The 22,272-nt window shown below is 44.5% G+C and overlaps 1 protein-coding gene across 5 annotated transcripts in view; it reads left to right on the forward strand.

Moving 5' to 3' along the window:
* Positions 1-22,272, forward strand: part of LOC140728834 (nipped-B-like protein) — a 499,555-nt gene that overhangs the window by 35,852 nt on the left and 441,431 nt on the right. For 4 of the 5 annotated variants that reach the window (XM_073047823.1, XM_073047821.1, XM_073047826.1 and 1 more), the window contains exon 2: positions 6,801-6,942. In XM_073047823.1, the coding sequence (XP_072903924.1) occupies positions 6,879-6,942 (64 nt within the window). In that variant the 5' untranslated portion in view covers positions 6,801-6,878. Of the gene's footprint in view, positions 1-6,800; positions 6,943-22,272 lie in introns of those variants that run through there. The other variant, XM_073047825.1, reaches the window with a different exon arrangement.

Genomic DNA, 22,272 nt, shown 5'->3' on the forward strand with positions numbered 1-22,272 from the left:
TGTGTTGTGAAGCATTTAATCTATAGTTTTAAGATTTTGATTTGAGTTGAATAATGGCATTCTGCTGTAGTAGAGTACAATGACATTATTCTAAGCCACTAATAAAATTGCAAAAAGGCAGCAAAGTCTGTAGGGCGAACTTGTGTGCAAATGAAGTTCTGGTAATGTGGGGCTAACTCTAAAACATGCAATTAGTTGGGAATAAAACTTCAGTTTGGCATTTTTTTGCTGTTGTTAAATAAGTGTGCTATTATCCCTTGGTCTCTCATGCTAATCACTAAATTGAAAGGATTCATGGTAATTTGGATTCAGAATTGGCTTGCCCATAGAAGACATAGGGTAGTGGTTGACAGACTTTATTCTGTGATTTGTGGTAGTTTACAGATCTCTCTTCTGGGACTTCTGCTGTTTGTGATCATTTGTAAATGGCATGGTGGGTTAGTAAACTCAAACACAATTATTAGTATTATGCATTATGGAGAAGATTGCTAGAACAGGATATAGATCAGTTGCAAAACTAGATGGAGAAATTGCAGATGGAGTTTAGACTGTCTAGTTCTGAGATGCTGCACTTTGGGAAATCAAATATAAAGGAATAGTACAATGTTAAAAGGAAGGCCCCTTAAAGGGTTGATGTACCATGGAGTCTCCGTAGCTCCCTGAAAGCAGCTGCACTAGTTGCTAGGGTGAAAAAGAGCGCAGATGACTTCTTTGCCTTTATTGACCATTGAGTCCAAGAATTTTGCAGCCTTATAAAACTAATTAGGCTGCACCTGTAATATGCATTTAATTTTGGTTGCATTATAGGAAGGATGTCGAAGCTTTGAAGAGAATGCAGAAGAGCTTTACCAAGATTCAACCTGGATTAGAGAGCATTGGCAATGACGTGAGGTTAAACAAAAGTTTGTTTTCTCTAGAGTGGCAGACCCTTTGGAGAAATCAGAGCCAGAAAGCTAATTCAACAGGGCATTGATTTAAAGTGAGAGGGTATAAGGTCAAAGGAGATGTATGGGACAGGTGATTTTGTTTTACACTGGTGGGTCCCTGGAATGCATTGCTAGGTGTTTTAGTGAAGGAAAATATAATAGAAGCATTTAAAAGGTTCTTCAACTCATCAGCATCTTATAAAGTTGACTTAGTGAGCAAGGGCTTTTCTACACGAGACGTGTACAAGATGATAGGAGACATAGATTGAGTAGATACCCAGTCACTTTTTCCCCAATGCATACTTTTAAGTTGATTGTTGGAATGTATAGGGAAGATGATGGAAGGTTAGTTAGGAAGGTTCAATCGTTAGGTATTAATATTGAAGTAGTAAAATGGATTCAACAGTGGCTGGATGGGAGATGCCAGAGAGTAGTGGTGGATAACTGTTAGTCAGGTTGGAGGCTGGTGACTAGTGGTGTGCCTCAGGGATCTGTACTGGGTCCAATATTGTTTGTCATATACATTAATGATCTGGATGATGGGGTGGTAAATTGGATTAGTAAGTATGCAGATGATACTAAGGTAGGTGGCGTTGTGGATAATGAAGTAGTTTTCAAAGCTTGCAGAGAGATTTAGGCCAGTTAGAAGAGTGGGCTGAACGATGGCAGATGGAGTTTAATGCTGATAAGTGTGGGGTGCTACATTTTGGTAGGAATCATCCAAAAAGGACATACATGGTAAATGGTAGGGCATTGAAGAATGCAGTAGAACAGAGTGATCTAGGAATAATGGTGCATAGTTCCCTGAAGGTGGAATCTCATGTGGATAGGGTGGTGAAGAAAGCTTTTGGTATGCTGGCCTTTATAAATCAGAGCATTGAGTATAGGAGTTGGGATGTAATGTTAAAATTGTACAAGGCATTGGTAATGCCGAATTTGGAGTATTGTGAACAGTTCTGGTCACCGAATTATAGGAAAGATATCAACAAATAGAGAGAGTACAGAGAAGATTTACTAGAATGTTACCTGGGTTTCAGCACCTAAGTTACAGGGAAAGGCTGAACAAGTTAGGTATTTATTCTTTGAAGTGTAGAAGGTTGAGGGGGGACTTGATAGAGGTATTTAAAATAACGAGGGGGATACATAGGGTTGACGTGGATAGGCTTTTTCCATTGAGAGTAGGGGAGATTCAAACAAGAGGACGAGTTGAGAGTTATGGGGCAAAAGTTTAAGGGTAACACGAGGGGGAATTTCTTTACTCAGAGAGTGGTAGCTGTGTGGAATGAGCTTCCAGTAGAAGTGGTAGAGGCAGGTTCGGTATTGTCATTTAAAGTAAAATTGGATAAGTACATGGACAGGAAAGGAATGGAGGGTTATGGGCTGAGTGCAGGGCAGTGGGACTAGGTGAGTGTAAGCGTTGGCACGGACTAGAAGGGCCAAGACGGCCTGTTTCCGTGCTGTAATTGTTATATGGTTATATGTTAAGTTAGTTTTTTTTCCTAAGTGACTGTGTGGAACGTGCTGCCAGGGGTGGTGTTAGAGGCAGATACATTAGGATGTTTAAGAAACTCCTAGATAGGTATTTGGATGATAGGGGAAGGGAAGGATTAGATTGATCTTTGAGAGGTTAAAAGGTTAGCACAGCATGGACTGAAGGGCTTGTACAGTGCTGTAATGTTCTATGTTCAATATACAGAAAATGGAGGTGGTTAGACATTGGTTAGTTTAGTTACTATTTAATTACCGTAGATGCTGGATTATAAGTTGCTACTTTTTTCCCACGCTTTGAACAGCTTTGAACACTGCGGCCTTTACTACGGTGCGGCTAATGCATGGTTTTTTTTCATGCCGCCAAAAACATTTTGCCTCGTAACAGTAGACCAATAAAATTGATGAGTAGTTCACAGAGGTCCAATGAAATTGTACGATAAATCAAGCGCACTTTCACAATTAAATTATTGTAAATCAGTCATTTGTACTCACCCTCATCAACATGGAAAACACTCGAAGAAAAGCATTGTGCTGCCTTTATGGCAGTTATTTAGTTTATAATATTTTCGCTTAGTAATTCATTTGTTAGTATTTTCTAGTTAAAGTTAGAAGTGTTTTAAGTATATTTGTTTTCTGTACTACATCCCGGGATGCTATGACATTACATCCGGTTTCGCAGCGTCTTGCGATAAACGGAAAGGTGGGGGCGAGCGCATTAGACCCGCGCGAGAACGCTGCTTTTAAGTTAAAGGCGATCAATAACTTTTCCTGGTAGGCTGCAGTATATATTTTTTTTTACCAGTCGTTAGGAGATATTGGAATGTTGTTCGTGCACTGTTCAGTAAAAAAGTATACGCAACGTAATTTGTGTGTTACCGATACGTATGTATATTTAAAAGTAGCCGTGTTACAGGCACGGTTCGAAAAAAAGCATTTGCAATATGTATTTGTTTATGTTACCATACGGATTTAATTAAAAGTTAAAAAATCCTCACGCGTAATATCTTTCTGTGTAAATATCTCATATTACAACGTGGGACACCTGCGGCTTAAAATCCGGTGCGGCTTGTACAAGTACAAAATTGATTTTCTTTCTAAAATTAGAGCGTGCTGCTTTTAATCAGGTGCGCTCTGTAGTACGGAATCTACGGTACTAATTGGCTTGGCACAACGTACTGGGCTGAAAGACCTGTTTTTGTGCTGCAATGGTCTGTGTTTAGGTTTTATATTAGACTTTTTTGTTTAGGAACCAAAGCATTTGCACAGTGAAATATACTCAGTAGCCAGTTTATTAGGAGTGTACCTAATAACATGGCCACAGGTGTGGAACCTGGTGTGGTCTTCTGTACACCAGTAGCGAGTAGCTATTTAAGTAACTGGCCTTCCTGTCAGCTTGAACCAGCCTGGTCTTTCTCCCCTGCCCTCATTAACAAGGTGTTTTTGCTTGCAGCCCTGTTGCTCATTGGAATGTTCTGGGTTTTTTTTTAATCATTCTTGTAAACTCTAGAGTAGTGGTCGCCAACCCGTCGATCGCGATCGACTGGTCGATCTTTGAGACTTTCCCAGTAGATCCCGAAGAAAAAAAAAAGAAAACTAAATACATAAATACTGTTGTGAGATTGTTTCTGGGTTGCGGGGTTTTAGTTCCGTTCTTTCTGCACAGTGTACTTCAGTGGTCCCCAACCACTAGGCCGCGAGGAAACAATATGAGTCAGTTGCACCTTTCCTCATTCCCTGTCGCGCTCACTGTTGAACTTGAACGCACGCGAGGTCATCAGTCGCCTAAATGCAGTGATACCCTAGTGCCAGGGATCACTGGTTGGCCTCGGGTGGCTGGCGGGAAATGCTGTTGTTACTGGCCTAGAGCGCAGACAGACGGGCGCTGCCTCTAAACATGTTTACCACACCGAATGTTTGTGGGGAACCCGGTACTGAAATATTCGCAGACGACCTAATTCAGGCTTGGGGTTTTGTAAGTAGCAGAGCAGCTACCTTGCTGTGATCTACCGAAAGTCATCCCTCCAGCCAAACTTTTGTCGGCCGATAGATCCTACCTACCTACGGGGTAGGTACCTACCCACCTCGGTCGCTTTCTCCGGACTGCAACCGCCGCGGCCCTGGCGCGGGGACTTCCGGCCCTGACCTCGTCCTCACACCCCACCCACGACCAGCCGCACCTGGCCAAGGTGTCTGTTCGGGGACGGGCAGGAAGCTGAAGTTTGAGCCTGGAGACTGTCTAATGAGGCAATGAAGCCCTCAAAACTGCTTCGGCAGCTTGAGTCCAAGCACCCTGCACTTAAAGACAAACCCACTGAGTTTTTTCAGCGGAAAAAACGTGAGCAAGAAGGACAGAAGCAAGTGCTGATAGCCACATAAACTAAATTGTGGAATAGATTGGACATGCTTCGAGAATTGCTGTATTCCGGTTGTGTTTAAACCCCCCCCCCCACCTGTTGACTGGTCCGCAAGAATATTGTCAATATTAAACCAGTCCGCGGTGCAAAAAAAGGTGGTGACCCCTGGTGTACATACATTATTTCTACTTCCGGGTTGCGGGGTTTTACTTCCAGTCTTTTCTGCCTGGTGCGCATGCGTGTAACTGATCGATTTGTGGTCAATCTTGCCTTTCACTAAGGCCGAGGTAGGGAATCTTGGGTTTAAAAAGGTTGGCGACCACTACTCTAGAGACTTGTGCATGAAAATCCCAAGAGATCTCAAACCACGCCATGTGGCACCAACAGTCATTCACTCACATTACATTTCTTTTCACATTCTATTTGGTCTGAACATCGGCTGAACCTGTTGACCATGTCTGCATGCTTTTATGCATCGAGTTGCTGCCACATGATTGGCTGATTAAGTACATCAATGAGCAGGTGTACCTGATAAAAGTGGTAATTGAGTATATGTGCTAATGTAATATGAGCAAATGCCAGAACTGCTCAGCAGGTTAGGAAGCATCTGTAGAGAGAGGGAGAGAGAGAGATACAAGTTAATGTTAATGTAAAAGATAGTCAATGACATTTCAGAAGAACAGTGTAACTTGATTTTAATGGTATGTTTTAGTTTTTGAGGTGCACTGTACATTTCCATCATTAAAGATCATCCTTTCAACCCCCTGTGATGTGAAATGCTTTGAACTAGATGAGGTACTGTTTTCAGTGACACCAAATAGGTGTTTTGTTGTAAAGTCTTGTACATAGATGCTCCCTAAAAGCTGTGCAGCTGGTATTAAGGTGCAGCTAGAAAAAGTTTGCAAAACTTGTAAGATTTTTTTGTAGTATGGTATTTCAATATACTCTTCAATTAATAAATAAAATAAAAAGTTGTGATTTATTTCAATTTTCATTCTACCTATTCATAGTATGCATATTAGAAAAAAACATTTAAAGTGTCATGTTTTCTAGGCAGTGTAGAAGTTTCTTTCTCAGAACAATTTCTTGCTCAGGTCTTTGTAGCTGTTTAACAAAAAAATAGAGCGAGCGTTGCACATAGAAACAGGCCATTCAGCCTACCACTTCCATGCTGATCCACGGGTACCCATCTATATTAATCCTGTTCTATAATCTACTTTATCTAATTGCACTGCAGTTTAATAAAACACTGGTTATGTCAGACTTGGGGGTATTCTATGTAGTTCTGGTCATCAAGTATAGGAAGGATTGATTGCACTGGAGATGGTGTCAAGGAGAATCAGAATCAAGTCTAATATCACTGGCATATGTTGTGCAATGTGTTGCTTTGCCAGCAGTACATAATGTAAGAAAACTAAATTAAGACAAGAACATATAAGACCGCATTTTATGAGTGATTAATGCAGAAAAACGGGTAATAGCAAAAGTTTCACAAACTTTTTCTTGCAGCTGTATGTCAGTCATTCAGCTTGCTTTTACTATTAAGTGCTGATCACTCTGCATGTAGTGTTGGCATACAAATATCTGAGGTTTAGATTTACTTTTGATTAGAATGATCTGGACAATAGAGAAGAATTAGAACTTTTTACAATGACTGGAGTCATGAAAGAATATTTTTGTAATTGGATACATACAAATGGACTGCTTTGTCACAAACCATTCATCAGTTTTAATAGAAAAATGGATAAATAACTGAAAAAGAAGATTAAAGTGCTGTGGGGTAGGCATCACAGTTTTTTTTTAACATGGAGCAAATGTAAGTATAAAATTAGTGTAAGATTCTGCAGATGCTGAGAGTTACACACAAAATGCTGGAGGAGTGTCTATGGAAAGGAATAAAGAGTTGACGTTTTGGGCTGAGACCCTTCATCAGGTCTTGGTGCTTTTGTTTTATAATCTCTGGTTCTATATTTCCATCTTGGATAGAATCTGTTTCATGATATTGATGGTACTATTTTTTTCTTTGTAGTGTCTGGGAGATGTGAAATAAAGCTCGCTGGGACTTAAACTGAACTATCTGTGCATATACTATCTCTACAACTTCAGGATGAATGGGGATATGCCTCATGTTCCCATCACCACGCTTGCTGGGATTGCTAGCCTCACTGATTGTAAGTAATATTAATTTCTGATGTTTATTGTACTATGTTTATAAAAGTGTAGCATTTTGATCCTCAGTTGGGGTATAAAGTATTTGATTGGCTTTAAATTTTGCTAGCGGCACCCAGAATCAAAGTTCTTGATGGGAATGTGTCAAATTGAGACTAAAAACATTTGGTTGAAATGTATTTTAATGTATGATAGTATAGTCCTGCTTATTGGAAAATAATTTTTTACTGGTATATTTTTGCTCAATTTCTTTCTATTGGTGCAACATTATTGCATAAATATATAGGGTTACCTAACATCCTGTTTTTTGATGCATCAGTTTCTGTTATTACTCCTTGATGAATATATTGATGCGAGCTTCTATTGTGTGAAAGACAGGCTCTTGTGTTTTGAATGGTCAAGTTGTATCACAGATTGCAGTTGGAGAAGGTTCTTGCAGGTACTGATAAATTTCCCCATAGGTGATGTTACTTTAGAGCTTATGTCAAATCATTTTTGATCCTTGAATTAGGCAGTCATAGATGTTTTGCAAGAAGTAATAAGTTAATTGATTTTAGTGAGTACTGTACTAAATGTCAAAGTTGAACCTTTTATCTACATTAATAAAAGTTGCTGTGTTTTGCCTTTGTATTGGTCTTGCTCTTTTCCCATCGGTTAATCGAATGTGGCAGCCAATTGGCTTTTGATATTGAAGTGATGAGATCTGACTCCCAAGCAAAACAGGATCCGATAGTAAATATTCCTGAATAAAGTTGTTTAGGGAAGAAGGGTTAAAGTAACCTTGACGATAATGACAGGCTGTATTGATTAAAGAACATCTTGCAGTGCTACAGACTATATATGCTTCTGAGTTAAAAAGACCTGATTTAATCAACTTAAAAAACACAGTTTAAATGAAAGTGGAGTCACAAGTAGATAGGTTCATAAAGAGAGCTTTTGGCACATTAGCCTTCATAAATCAGGACATTGAGTATAGGAGATGGGATATTATGTTGAAGTCGTAAAGGACATTGGTGAGATCAAATTTGGAGTATTGTGCATAATTCTGGTTAGAGCAAAGATATCAATAAGATTGAAAGTACAAAAAATTTACAAAGATATTATGAGGACTTGAGAACCTGAGTTACAGGGAAAGGTTGAATACGTTAGGACTTTATTTTCTGGTGTGTAGGAGATTGAGGAAAGATTTGATAGCGGTATAGAAAATTGGGTATAGATGGGGTAAATGCAAGAAGGCTTTTTCCACTGAGGTTGGAAACTACTAGAGGTCAAAGGTTAAGAGTGAAAGGTGAAATATTGAAGAGGGGCTTGGGGGAAGTTTCACTTAGAGGGTGGTGCAAGTGTGGAACGAGCTGCCAGAGGAAGCAGTGGATGTAGGTTTGATTGCAACATTTAAGAGAAGTTTGGGTAAGTAGATGGATGGGAAGATTATGAAGGGCTGTGGTGCAGGTGTACATTGAATAGACTGGGCAGTGTATAGGCATAAAGGATATCGGTTGAAGGGCCTTTATCTATGCTGTCATGTTAGTGTAGCTTGCAGCTTGGTGGCATGAGCATTAAATTCTCATGTTCATGAATTCTGGTAACTGATTCTTGTCTCTATATTCTCTCCCTTCATGATCTATCTGCCTTCCCCCAGCCATTGCCTCATTACCTTCTTTGGCCCTTTGCACTTGTCCATCACCCACATTCCTTCCACTGATTCCACTCCTTGACTACTACTCTGTGATATTACAAACTAAACATCTGTTTCTGAGACGCTTGGATTTTCTGGCATGTTTGCTGGTGTCTTCCACAGTGAAGACTGACACAGTATTTATTCATTTTGTCTGTTGCTTCTTTGTTCCATATTACTACTGCTCCCGTGTCATTTTCCAGTAGTCTGATAGTTACCTCTTATATGCCTCTTTTACTCTATATATGAAAAAAAGCTTATATAATTGGCTAGCTTTCCTTTACTTTTCATTTTTCCCCTTTTTGCTTTTTTTTTAGTTGTTTTTTTAAAAACTTTGCCAGTTGTCAAAGTGAAGAGGTAACATGCATTGGTCCTAATCTTTCAAAAATCACTCCATTCTGGCATGGTCCCAGGGGACTAGAAGATTGCAAATGTCACTTCACTCTTTAAGAAAGGAGGAAGTCAAAAGAAAGGAAATTATAGGCCAGTTAGCCTAACTTCAGTTGTTGGGAAAGTCTTGGAATCTATTAATAAGGATGAGGTTTCAAGACACTTGGAGACTAATAAAATAAGTCAAAGTGAGCATGGTCTCTATGAAGGGAAATCTTGCCTGCCAAATCTGTTAGTTCTTTGAGGAAGTAACAAGCAGGGTGGACAAGGAAAGGCAGTGGATGTCATTTATTTGATTTTCAGAAGATGTTTGCTAAAGTGCCACATGTGAGGTTACTTGACAAGATAAAATCCTATGGCATTACAGGAAAGATACTGGCATGGATAACAGAATGGCTGATATGCAGGAGGCAGCGAGTGGGAATAAAAGGAGCCTTTACTGGCTGGCTGCAGGTGACTAGTGGTGTTCCTCTGGCCAGAATTGGGACCGCTACTTTCACATTGTTTGTCAGTGATTTGGATAATGGAATTGATAGCTTTGTGGCAAAATTTGCGGATGATATGAAGATAAGTGGAGGGGTATACAGTGCTGACGAAGCAATGTGATTGCAGCAGGACTTAGACAAATTGGAAGAATGGGCAAAGAAGTGACAGGTGGAATGCAGTGTTGGGAAATGTATGGTAATGCATTTTGGTAAAAGGAACAATAGTGCAGACTCTTATCTAAGCGGGGAGAAGGTTCAATTCAGAGGGATTTGAGAGTCCTTGTTCAACACTGCCAGAGGTTAATTTACAGGTTGAGTCTGTGGTAAAGAAGGTAAAGCAATTAGGCATTTATTTCAAGGAGAAGGAATATAAAAGCAAGGACATAATGCTGAGGCTTTATAAGACACTAGTCAGGCAGCACTTGTTGTCAGGCCCATATCTCAGAAAGGCTGTTTTGTGATTGGAGATGGTCCAGAGGAGATTCACAAGGATAATTCTGAGAATGAAGGGGTTAACATGAGGAGCATTTGGTAGCTTTGGGCCTGTACTCACTGGAATTTAGAAGAATGTGTGGGGCTTTCGTTGAGACCTACTAAAAGTTGAAATAACTAGATAGGGTGAATGTGGAGAGGATGTTTCCTATGGTGTGGGTCTCCAGAACTAGAGGGCACAGCCTCAAAATTGAGGGACAACTGTTTAAAACAGATGTAAAGAGGAATTTTTTTTTTTTTAGCTGGAGAGTAGTGAATCTGTGGAATGTTCTGCCATGACTGCGATGGAAGCAAAGTCCATGGGTATATTTAAGGCAGAAGTTTGATCATTTCCTGTTTGGTCAGGGCATCAAAGGCTATGGCAGGAAGGCAGATGTATGGGGTTGAGTGGGATCCTGGATCAGCCTTGATAGGAGCAGAAGTAGGCCACTTGGCCCATCCAGCCTGCTCTGCCATTCTATGTCTTATGGTTTGGCTTCTTGCTAATTTTTGCATTATCATTTACCCTCTTGTTTTTATGCTGTTTTTGACTTCCTGTGTCAGTCATAGTTGTCACATCCTCCCTTTAGAATGCTGCTGCTTGTTTGTGATGAACTGATCCTGCATCTTTTGAATTTGTTCCAGTGACTTCTGTCATTGCTGCTCTGCTGTACTACTGTTAATTCCTGCTAAGGTACTCCTTTTTTTGTAATTTATTTTGTAATTTATTTTGTATTGAAGTTTATCATCAAACATTTCTGTAAGATGTATTTCAGATACTGTACATATATATCATAAAATTGTGGCGACCCACTTCCCAGCGCACTCGACCCGGCTCACAAAGTAGCGTGTGCTGGCATTGAAGTTGGTCCCAAAAAGGGCGCCAGGCCTTCTTCACCAGCAAGGGGAAGAGCCTGCGCGCGGGACGGGACTGTGAATATGCGCCCCCTACAGCATTCCGCCTGGGGAGGGTGGGAACAGGAAGGCTTTAAAGCAAGGCCGCAAAGTTTGAATAAACCTCTTTTGCAACTGCAACTCACTGACTGCGTGTCGTTATTTCAGCGCTGTGTGTAGCACACTGCTGCAATTGGTGACCCCGACGGCCCAAATGATATTTGGACCGGAGATATCTGTTCATGCAGTTTCGTTAAAACTGCCAAGCTTCTGGACGCTGCGACCTCACCAATGGTTGCAGCAAGCAGAAGCCCAATTCCACATTCGGCAGATAACCGCGGATTCCACACGTTACTACTACGTGGTGAGCTCCCTCGACCAGGAGACAGCCGCCCAGGTTGAGGAGTTCATACAGTTGCCCCCGGAGGACGGCAAATACACAGAATTCAAAGCCTTGCTCATAAGGTCTTTCGGACTAACACGGCGCGAACGAGCTGCCTGCTTACTGCAGCTGGATGGTTTGGGAGACAGGCCGCCGTTGGCTTTGATGAACGAGATGCTGGCCCTGGCGGGAGGACACAAGCCCTGCCTCATGTTTGAACAGGCGTTCCTAGAGCAGCTGCCTGAGGACATACGCCTGCTGCTGTCCAACGTGGATTTCAGCGACCCCCGAAAGGTGGCGGCCTGGGCAGACGTGCTGTGGAAAGCCAAGAAGGAGAGTGGGGAGTCTGTCGCACAGATCACCAAGCCACGCTCCCAGCAGCAGACCAGACCAGGCCCGGCTGCAGAGCCCATTAACCTCAGAGGCAGGAGTGAGAAGACCAACGAACAATGGTGCTTCTACCACCAGCGGTGGGGCGCAGAAGCCCGCTGCTTCAGCCTGCCCTGCAAGTTCCCGGGAAATGCCAGGGCCAGCCGGCGCTAATGGCTACGGCGGCTGGCCATCAGGATAGCCTCCTGTATGTCTGGGACAAGCAGTCAGGACACCGCTTTTCGGTCGACACCAGAGCCGAGATCAGCGTCTTACCTCCAACAAGTTACGACACCCGCAACAGAGAACCGGGTCCCACCCTGAGGGCCGCGAACGGTAGCACAATAAGGACCTATGGCACCTGTACGGTGCGGCTACAGTTCGGCTCCAGCCGGTTCATGTGGGACTTCACATTGGCCACCATAGCCCAACCGCTCCTGGGGGCGGACTTTTTGCGAGCTCACAGCCTACTGGTCGACCTGCAAGGGAAGAGACTGGTCCACGCCGAGACCTTTGAAACGTTCTCCCAGGGTGAAGCCCAGTTGCCGGCCCCACACCTAGACTCCATCACGCTGTCCGACAACGACTTCACCAGAGTCCTGGCGGATTTCCCATCGGTTCTGGCACCGCAGTTCACGGCAGCCATGCCTGGACACAGAGTACAGCACCACATCCTGACCCAAGGACCACCCCTCCACGCCCGTGCTCAAAGGCTTCCCCTGGACAAGCTCCGACTGGCGAAGGAGGAGTTCGAGAGAATGGAGGAATTGGGGATCATACGGCGGTCCGACAGCCCATGAGCCTCCCCCCTGCACATGGTGCCCAAAGCAACAGGGAGCTGGAGACCATGCGGCGATTACCGCAGGCTGATTGAGGCTACAACAACGGACCGCTAACCTGTGCCGCACATTCACAACTTTGCAGCAAACCTGCACGGCGCACGGATCTTCTCCAAGGTAGACCTCGTCCGGAGATAACATCAAATCCCGATGCATTCAGACGATGTCCTCGAAACGGCACTCATCACCCCGTTCGGCCTTTTCGAGTTCCTCCGCATGCCGTTCAGCCTAAACAATGCCGCACAGACGTTCCAGCAGTTAATGGACCCGGTGGGACGCGACCTGGACTTCGCTTTCATCTATTTGGACGACATCCTCATAGCCAGCAATAGTCGTCAGGAGCATCTGTCCCACCTCCATCAACTCTACGCCCGACTGAGTGAATACGGTCTTACAATCAACCCGGTCAAATGCCAGTTCGGGCTCAACACCATCGACTTCCTGGGCCACAGGATTACTAAAGACGGGGCAACCCTTCTGCCTGCCAAGGTAGACGCGGTCCGTCACTTACCCGACCCAACACAATCAAAGGCCTGCAGGAATTCGCGGGTATGGTGAATTTCTACCACCACTTCCTCCCCTGAATCATGCGTCCCCTGTTCGCCCTGATGTCGGGTAAGGGCAAGGACATTACCTGGTACGAGGAGTCCGCAGCTGCTTTCGTTAAAACCAAAGAATCCTTGGCAAACGCCGCGATGCTAGTGCACCCCAGAACAGACGTCCCTACCGCCCTCACAGTGGATGCATCCAACACGGCAGTCGGTGGAGTGCTGGAACAACTCAACGAGGGTCGCTGGCAACCTCTGGCGTTCTTCAGCAAACACCTACGACCACCTGAGCTCACATACAGTGCTTTCGACCAGGAACTGTTGGCGCTATACCTGGCAATCTGGCATTTCAGGTACTTCTTAGAAGGTAGGCCCTTCACCGCGTTCACGGACCACAAACCGCTTACCTTTGCGTTCACGAAAGCGTCCGACCCCTGGTCGTCCCGCCAGCAGCGACATCTGTCCTACACCGCCGAATACACAACGGATGTTCAGCATGTCTCGGGAAAGGACAATGTCGTGGCGGACGCTCTCTCCAGACCTAACATCCAAGCCCTGTTCCAGGGGGTAGACTATGAAGCGCTGGCGGAGGCGCAGTAGGCAGACGAGGAGATCCCTAGTTACAGAACTGCAGTCTCCGGTTTGCAGCTCCAGGACCTCCCCGTAGGCCCAGGTGAGAGGACCCTACTCTGTGACGTAACCACTGGCCAACCCCACCCCATCGTCCCGGCAGCCTGGCGGCAGCGCGTTTTCAACTCCATTCACAACTTAGCGCACCCCTCCATCAGGACAACCGTCCGGATGGTAGCCAACAGGTTCGTTTGGCACAGACTCCGCAAGCAGGTCAGTGAATGGGCCAGAACGTGCATGCACTGCCAAACAGCCAAGGTGCAGCGGCACACCAAAGCCCTGCCGCAGCAGTTCCACCCCACCTGCCGGCGTTTCGACCACATTCATATGGATATCGTGGGCCCCCTGCCAGTGTCGCGAGGAGTGCAGCACCTCCTGACTATCGTAGACTGGTTCACAAGATGGCCAGAGGGGGTCCCGCTCACCCACATCACCTCTGAATCCTGCGCCCGAGCTCTGATTGCAACCTGGGTATCTCGCCTGGGTATCACATTACTTCCGACAGAGGCGCCCAGTTCACCTCCAGCCTGTGGTCAGCTATGGCCAGCCTTTTGGGGACACAGCTGCACCACACAACTGCCTACCACCCACAGTCGAACGGACTGGTGGAGCGTTTCCACCGTCACCTGAAGTCGGCTCTCATGGCCCGTCTCAAAGGGCCTAACTGGGTGGACGAGCTTCCCTGGGTCCTGCTCAGAATCCGCACGGCGCCAAAAGAGGATCTGTACTCCTCGTCGGCCAAGTTGGTGTACGGCGCACCCCTGGTCGTCCCAGGAGAGTTCATACCAGCCCCAAGGGGGCAAGAGGAAGAACCCGCAGCAGTCCTGGACAGACTATGTGAGAGGCTCGGTAACCTGGCCCCCATACCCATTTCACAGCATGGACAGAACCCAACCTGCGTACCCAAAGACCAGCAGAACTGTAAGTTTGTTTTTGTACGACGGGGTGGACACCGGACACTGCTGGCCCTAAAAGGGGCCGTTTATAGTGATCAGAAACAACGGGTCCACATTCGTGCTGGAAATTGGGGGGGAAGAGAAGTTTTCACAGTGGACCGACTCAAACCGGCCCATGTGGACTTGGCGCAGCCGGTCGAGATTCAGGCACCGTGGCGCGGAGGCAGACCTCCCAAACAGAGTCCGACCCAGACTGAGGACATTGGGGGGGGGGGGGGTGTATCACCGGTTTTGGGGGGGTGGTTATGTGGTGACCCACTTCCCAGCGCACTCGAACCAGCTCACAAAGTGGTGTGCGCCGGCATTGAGGTCGGTCCCAAAAAGGGCACCAGGCCTTCTTCACCAGCAAGGGGAAAAGCCCACACGCGGGACGGGACTGTGGATATGCACCCCCTGCAGCATTTAAAGCCTACAGGAAGGCTTTAAAGCGAGGCCGCAAAGTTTGAATAAATCTTTTGCAACTGCAACTCACCGACTGCGTGTCGTTATTTCAGCGCTGTGTGTAGCACACCGCTATAAAATCATAATTGTCACAAATCTCCACATAATTATCGGAGGGATAACTAAGGTACTCTTCCAATCAACTTTGGGAGCTCCCCTTTCATCCCCTGTAGCTACGTATACTCAATTGCACTTCCAATACATTTGATTTTTCTCGGTTTCCTCTCAAGCTGCAGGGTGGATTTAATTATATTTTGATCACTTCAAGTTCATTGTCATTTGACTTTACATATATACAAGCAAGGGAAACAATGTTTCTCAGGACCATAGTGCACCCACAAAACATATATACACAATATTACCACAAATAAGTTAATAAAATATAATTCAAAATGTTTGGACTGCACAGCACAGACAAACAGTACAGTAAACAGGTTTTTGCTCTAGTGATGAGACCTCAGTGATGGCAGGGTATTTATTAGCCTCACAGACTGAGGGAAGAAGCTCTTGCCCAATCTGATTTTCCTGGTCCTGAGCTTCTGTATCTCCTTCCTGACAGTAGTTGGTCAAAGAGATTGTTGAATGGATGGTAGGGTTCCTCAACAATGCTTTGGGCCTTTCGTTTGCAACACTCTTGGTAAAAGTCATAAATGGTGGGGGGAGGGGAGAGTCCCCAATGATCCTCTCAGCGGTTTTTACTGACCTCTATAGCTTCTTGCAATACAATGCTTTGCAGCTTCTGTACCGCACAATGTTGCAGACAAACTCCATTTCCGATGTTGCTTCTGTAGAAAGTTGTTAGAATGGGGCAGGAAGCCCAAGTCTCAAAGTGGAGGTGCTATTGTGCCTCCTTAATTAGTGAGGAGGTGTTGTGGGGTTAGGTTAGTTAGTCTGTTCTGTGCGCACCAAAGTTCCTTGTGCTCTTCACTCTCTGTACAGCACTACATTGATGTGCAAAGGAGAGTGGCCGACCGTACCTTCCTGAAGTCCACAGTCATCTTTCTTTTGTCTTGTCCATGCTGAGACTGTTGTTTTCACACCATATATCAAGCCTCTCTACCTGCTCCCTGTATGCTGACTCACCATTGTTGCTGATGAGGATAACCACTTGTATCAAGAGCGGGTGATGCAAGATGGTGCTGGTGAAACATGGCAATGTGTTGTGGGCAGCTTAAAAACTGCAGTGTACTTCTGAGCTATTCTCACTACAATTTGTAGCCTGTAATTTCTCTTTAAATAACGTACTTTTGAACCGTCTTTACAAACTAGTAATTTCAGAATCTTCTGAGCAACACTTAATTCTCAAGCATGCAGGTCCGACACCTTTAAGTGGAACTTTTAAGTATATTGCCATGGCTGAAAGGAAGGGAGGCCGTGGAGTCAGACTGAAACACTGGGGAATGAAAATTCCTCTACCCAGCAACTTGCTAGTATTGTTCTCCAGTGACTGTACATTTGCTGAGGACCTGAGGGCAAGATCGGAGGGAAACAGAATTACTGCGTCTTGTGTTTCATGGAGACATGCCAGATACATTGGTAAGACCTGATGGCTTCTCGATACAACTGCTGATTCAGAGAAGGCAGAAGGTGGGTATCCATGCTTCGTGATTAACTGCTTGTGTTGTTCGGATGCAGCAGGTTTTTCACACTTTTGTTATCCTGACCTGGAACATCTAATGATTAAGTGCTGACTGTTCTACTTGCCAAGAGCGTTCTCTGTAATCCTGACTGTAGTTTACATACTGCCAAAGGACAATGTTATGTAGGCCCTCAATGTACTGAGTGACTGCATCAGCAAACAAAAAAAAACAGCCTACCCCTGATTTATTTAAACTTTGGAAAACATTGATGGGGACTTCAATCAGGCTTGTTTGAAGAAATCTCTGCCCAGTTAGTCACCTGCAGCACCAGGGGTCCCAGCACACTCAACCACTGCTATATTGCAATTAGGAATGCCTATCGTTCCATACTTCACTCCATTCTTTAATGCCATATTTAAGTTTGCAGGCAACATCATTGTTATAACCATATAACAATCACAGCACGGAAACAGGCCATTCCGGCCCTCCTAGTCTGTGCCGAACTCTTAATCTCACCTAGTCCCACCTACCCGCACTCAGCCCATAACCCTCCACTCCTTTCCTGTCCATATACCTATCCAATTTTATCTTAAATGACACAACTGAACTGGCCTCTACTACTTCTACAGGAAGCTCATTCCACACAGCTATCACTCTCTGAGTAAAGAAATACCCCCTCGTGTTTCCCTTAAACTTTTGCCCCCTAGTTCTCAAATCATGTCCTCTCGTTTGAATCTCCCCTACTCTCAATGGAAACAGCCTATTCACGTCAACCCTATCTATCCCTCTCAAAATTTTAAATACCTCGATCAAATTCCCCCTCAACCTTCTACGCTCCAATGAATAGAGACCTAACTTGTTCAACCTTTCTCTGTAACTTAAGTGCTGAAACCCAGGTAACATCCTAGTAAATCGTCTCTGCACTCTCTCTAATTTATTGATATCTTTCCTATAATTCGGTGACCAGAACTGTACACAATATTCCAAATTTGGCCTTACCAATGCCTTGTACAATTTTAACATTACAATTGTTGTTAAAATTGTTGTTGGCCAAATCAAGGGCGGTGATGAATCAGCATATATTTGGAGATTGAAAATGTGGCATTAGGGAAGTGGAGAGGATTGAGAACTTATTTCCTTGGTGTTATTTCAGAGGACCTGTCCTGGATCCAGCATGTTAGTGACATTATGAAGAAAGCATGACAGTGCCTCTGCTTTCTCAGAAGTTTGAGACAATTTGGCATGTCATTTAGAATTGTTATAGTTGTGTCGTGAGAATATATTGTCTGGTTGCATTACCGCCTCATATGGAAACACTAATTCCCTACAAAAATAAGTGGATACGGCCCAGTCCATCATTGATAAAGCCTTTCCCACCATTGAGCACATCCACACAGAGTGTTGCTGCAGGAAAGCAGCATCTACCATCAAGGACACCCACCACCCATCCAGGCTATGCTCTCTTCCGGCTGTTGTCATCAAGAAGTTGTTATAGGAACTTCAGGAGCTCCAGGTTCAGGAACAGTTCCATCAGGCTCTTGAACTAGAGGAGATTATTTTACTCAACTTTGCTCGCCTCATTACTGAACTGTTCCACAAGCTATGGACTTCAAAGGACTCTGCATCTCATGTTCTCCATTTATTGCTTATTTCATTCATTTTCTATTTACACAATTTATTGTCTTTTGCACATTAGCTGTTTGTCCATCTTGTATCTTTCATTGATTCTATTGTGCTGCTTGTATTTGCTCCGATTGCCCATAGGAAAATGAATCTCAGGGTTGTATATGGTGGCATATATGTACGTACTTTGATACATACTTCAAACTTTGAACTTGGAATGATGTGGTTTGAGCTGAATCTGGCAGTGCAGTGGTGAGTCAGCACCATGAAGAGCAATGGGTTCAGCACACTGTCCTGGTGCCAGTGCTCAGCATTTTGAAGCAGAAATAATAAACGTGAGGTAGTGTTGGGTTCAATGTTCATTTAAGAATTGGATGGCAGAGGGAAAGAAACTTCCTGAATTGCTGAGTGTGTGCCTTCAGACTTCTGTACCTGTTTCCTGATGGTAACAATGAGAAGATTCAGATTCAGTTTATTGTCATTTAGAAATCACAAATGCAATACAGTTAAAAAATGAGACAACGTTCCCACAGAATGATATCACAAAAGCATATGACAAAACAGACTACACCAGAAAATCCACGTAACGTTTGGCAATCACCAATCCAGAGTCCGGAGAGGCTGCTGCGTATTAATATCGCGCTACCATCTAGCGCGTTCCCTGGAAAGGAGCTCCAAATCCACCAGACAAAAAACAAAACCAAAAACTAAAGCTACAAGACCTGCACAAAACCACATAATTACAACTTATAGTTACAACAGTGCAAACAATAGCATCATTGATTAAAAAAAACAGACTATGGGCACAGTAAAAATAGTCCAAGATGTTAAAGGACTGTAAGTTCAAAAGAAATCACCAGTTTCCACAAGTCCCCAGGGTCCCGACAAACTCCCCATCCCACGCCGGTGGCAGAAGGGAGTACTCCCGCTATGGACTTCCGTGGCGCCGCCCGACTCAGCCTCGCAGACGCAGCACACACTGAAAGCGACCTGAATCCGTCGAATCTCCGAGCCGACGACCATCCCCTCCGGCACAGCTTCTCCGAGCACCATCCTCTGCCGAGCGTATTAAGATGGCCCCGCCAACGGCCATTGGCAACGCGACCCCGAGGACTGGGGGCCTGTTCTTCCCAGCAGAGTCCCGGACCTCACAGCAGCATCGAAGAAGGTCTTCCTGGAATTTCCCGGTTTCTCCGTGCTTCCACATCCGTTTTCAATCGATTATGATTGCGCACGGCACCCCACTTCACAGATAACAGATAATCAGTTCTGGAGTGGCCGCTGCAAGCTGCGTCGCGCCGCAATCTTGGATCTTGGAGAAGGGAGCATACCCTGGGTGAAGAGGGTCCTTAATGATGGATGCTCTCTGAGACACCGCCCCTTGAAGATGTCTTGGGTACAGTGGAAGCTAGGACCCAAGGTGGAGCTGACTAATTTTACAACTTACTGTAGCTTCTTTTGATCCTGTGCATACCAGCTAGTGTGCAGCTTATCAGAATGTTCTCCACGGCATATCTGCACAAGTTTTTGAGTGTCTTAGGTGACAAACCAAATCTCCTCAAACTCCTAATGAAATATAGCTGCTGTCTTGTCTTCTTTATAGCTGCATTGATACGTTGGTACCAGGTTAGATAGTCAGAGATCTTAACACTCAGGAACTTGAAATTGATCACTCTATCCACTTCTGATCCCTCTGAGGGTTGGTTTATGATCCCTTGTCCTATCTTTTCTGAAGTTTATGATCAGCTTTTTGGTCTTACTGATGTTGAGTGCATGGTTGTTGATGCTACACCACACAATTGGCTGGTATATCTTGTTCCTGTACACCCTCTGGTTTCCATCTGAGATTCTGCCAACAACGGTTGTATCATCAGCAAATTTACAAATGGCATTTGAGCTATGCCTATCCACACAGTCATGGGTATAGAGAGAGTAGAGAAGTGGTCTAAGCACATATCCCTGAGGTGCACCAATGTTTGTAGTCAGCAAAGAGAAGTTATTAATACCAGTCTGCACAGATTATGGTCTTCGGGTTAGGAAGTCGAGGATCTAGTTGCAGACAGAGGCCCTTGTTTTCTGTAGCTTATCGTTCAGAACTGTAGGAATGTTGGTGTTAAATGCAGTGGGTAAGGTCCTCGCGAGGCAGGAGTTGACTCTGCTCATGACCAACCTCAAAGCAATTCATCGCTGTAGATTTGAGTGCTGCTGAAAGATAGTTATTGAAGCAGCTCACACTACTCTTCTTGGGTACTGATATAATTGTTATCCTTTTGAAGCAGGTGGGAACTCCCAACCGTAGCAATGAAAGGTTGAAAATGTCCTTGAATACACTTCTAAGAGTTTTCAGAGCCTTACCAGTTACTCCAAAGGGGCCTGCTGCCTTATGAGGGCTCACCCCTCTGAAAGACAACCAGACAGATCTCTGAGACAGAGATCTTAGGGTCACCAGGTGCTGCAGGGATCTTCACAGCTTTGGAGTTTGATATGTTGCTGCCAACTCAGACTGACCAGGGTCTTTGCTTCAAGTCCAAGATCCAGTTACAGAGAGGAATGTCTCAATGAGGACAGTTTCCCCACCCCCAGCCTCTGAGGGATGATAGGCAAACTTTGTCGAGCTGAAATTGATGGACAGCATTGAGGATATGAGGCATTGTTTTCTAGGTGGGACAAGATGGAGTGGAGAATCAGGGCTGTGGCACCATCAGTGGACAGGTGTGAATGATAGACGAACTGGAAAGAGTGCAATGTGGTTGGAAGGTGGGGTTATATAATATATATATATATACAGTCGATTACCAGCCACTTAAAGCACTTCATGATTGTTGAAGTCAGTGCCACTGGACAGTAATCGTTTGCGCAATTACTGTTGCTCTCTTGGGCACCTGAATTATGGTGGCTGCCTGGAAGCATGCAGGGACAGTGGACTGATTCAGATATTGAAAATGTTTGTTAAGTACTCTGTTATCTGGACCGCACAGTCCCTTAAAGCCTGTCCAGGTATGTTGTCCAGCCCCACAGCTTTGCATGGGTTTACCTGGGCTATGACCCTTCTTACCTCAGCTGTGGTTAGACTGTCCCTGGGGAGAAGGGGCTTTCATCGATGTCACACCATTCAACACATCAAATTGTGCATAGAAGACATTCAGCCTATCAGGAAGGAAGATGTCACTGTCTTGACGCGCAGTACTTGGTTTTACTTTTAATCACTTTCAAAAAGTCAGCAACTATCTACTCTAATCCCACATCAATCTGATATATCTTCATTTTTTAATGTTTAAGTTGTAGCTGTTTTCCCGTCAAATGGAAGATTGGGTAATCCAAGATGTGGGGAACAGATCACGTGTCAGTAGAAAACTGAGCAAGTGAATCTGAAAATGAATCTCCGGGTTGTATTTGGTGGCATGTAATTTACTTTGAGCTTTGAGAGCCAGTCTGATTATAGAAGATGAATTGAGCAATAAGAGAGCCTGTGATTGAAATTCATCTGATCCAGAATATCATAATGTATATAGAAAGGAAGGTGTCAGGTAGAGGTCTGATAAAATAGAAACAAAATGGAGTCCAGCTGTTTGGAGGCACTGGTATTACAAGAAATTGGCTTGGGAGTAGAATCGTGGTGATTTTTTTTTCTTGGAGTTGAGGAAATCAGTGGTGTCTTGGACTGAGAATCCCTGCTTTCTTAGTACATGTTCATAATTTGGAATTGAAGTCACAGGAGACAATTTCAAAATTTACAAGTTTAAAAAAAAAGTTGGATCTAAGAAGTAGGTGAAGAGAGTGGAGATAGTCTTCAAAAGAGTCAAGTCAGATAGACTGGATGCATGGGAGAAGAATCTTTGTGTAAAGAAGTGTATAGTGATACAAGACCAGAAAACTGTAAGATATAGGAGTAGAATCACCCAATGACCTGGTCGCCACAGCTGCCTGTGGTGATAAATTACTCAAATTCATTATCGTCAGGCTAAAGAAATTTCTCCTCGTCTGTTTTAAATGGATGTCCCTTTACCCTGAGGCTGTGCCCTCTTGTCCAAGACTTCCCCACATCTGCC

The sequence above is a fragment of the Hemitrygon akajei genome, chromosome 6, assembly GCF_048418815.1.
Source record: "Hemitrygon akajei chromosome 6, sHemAka1.3, whole genome shotgun sequence".
In the NCBI taxonomy this organism is placed as follows: Eukaryota; Metazoa; Chordata; class Chondrichthyes; order Myliobatiformes; family Dasyatidae; genus Hemitrygon; species Hemitrygon akajei.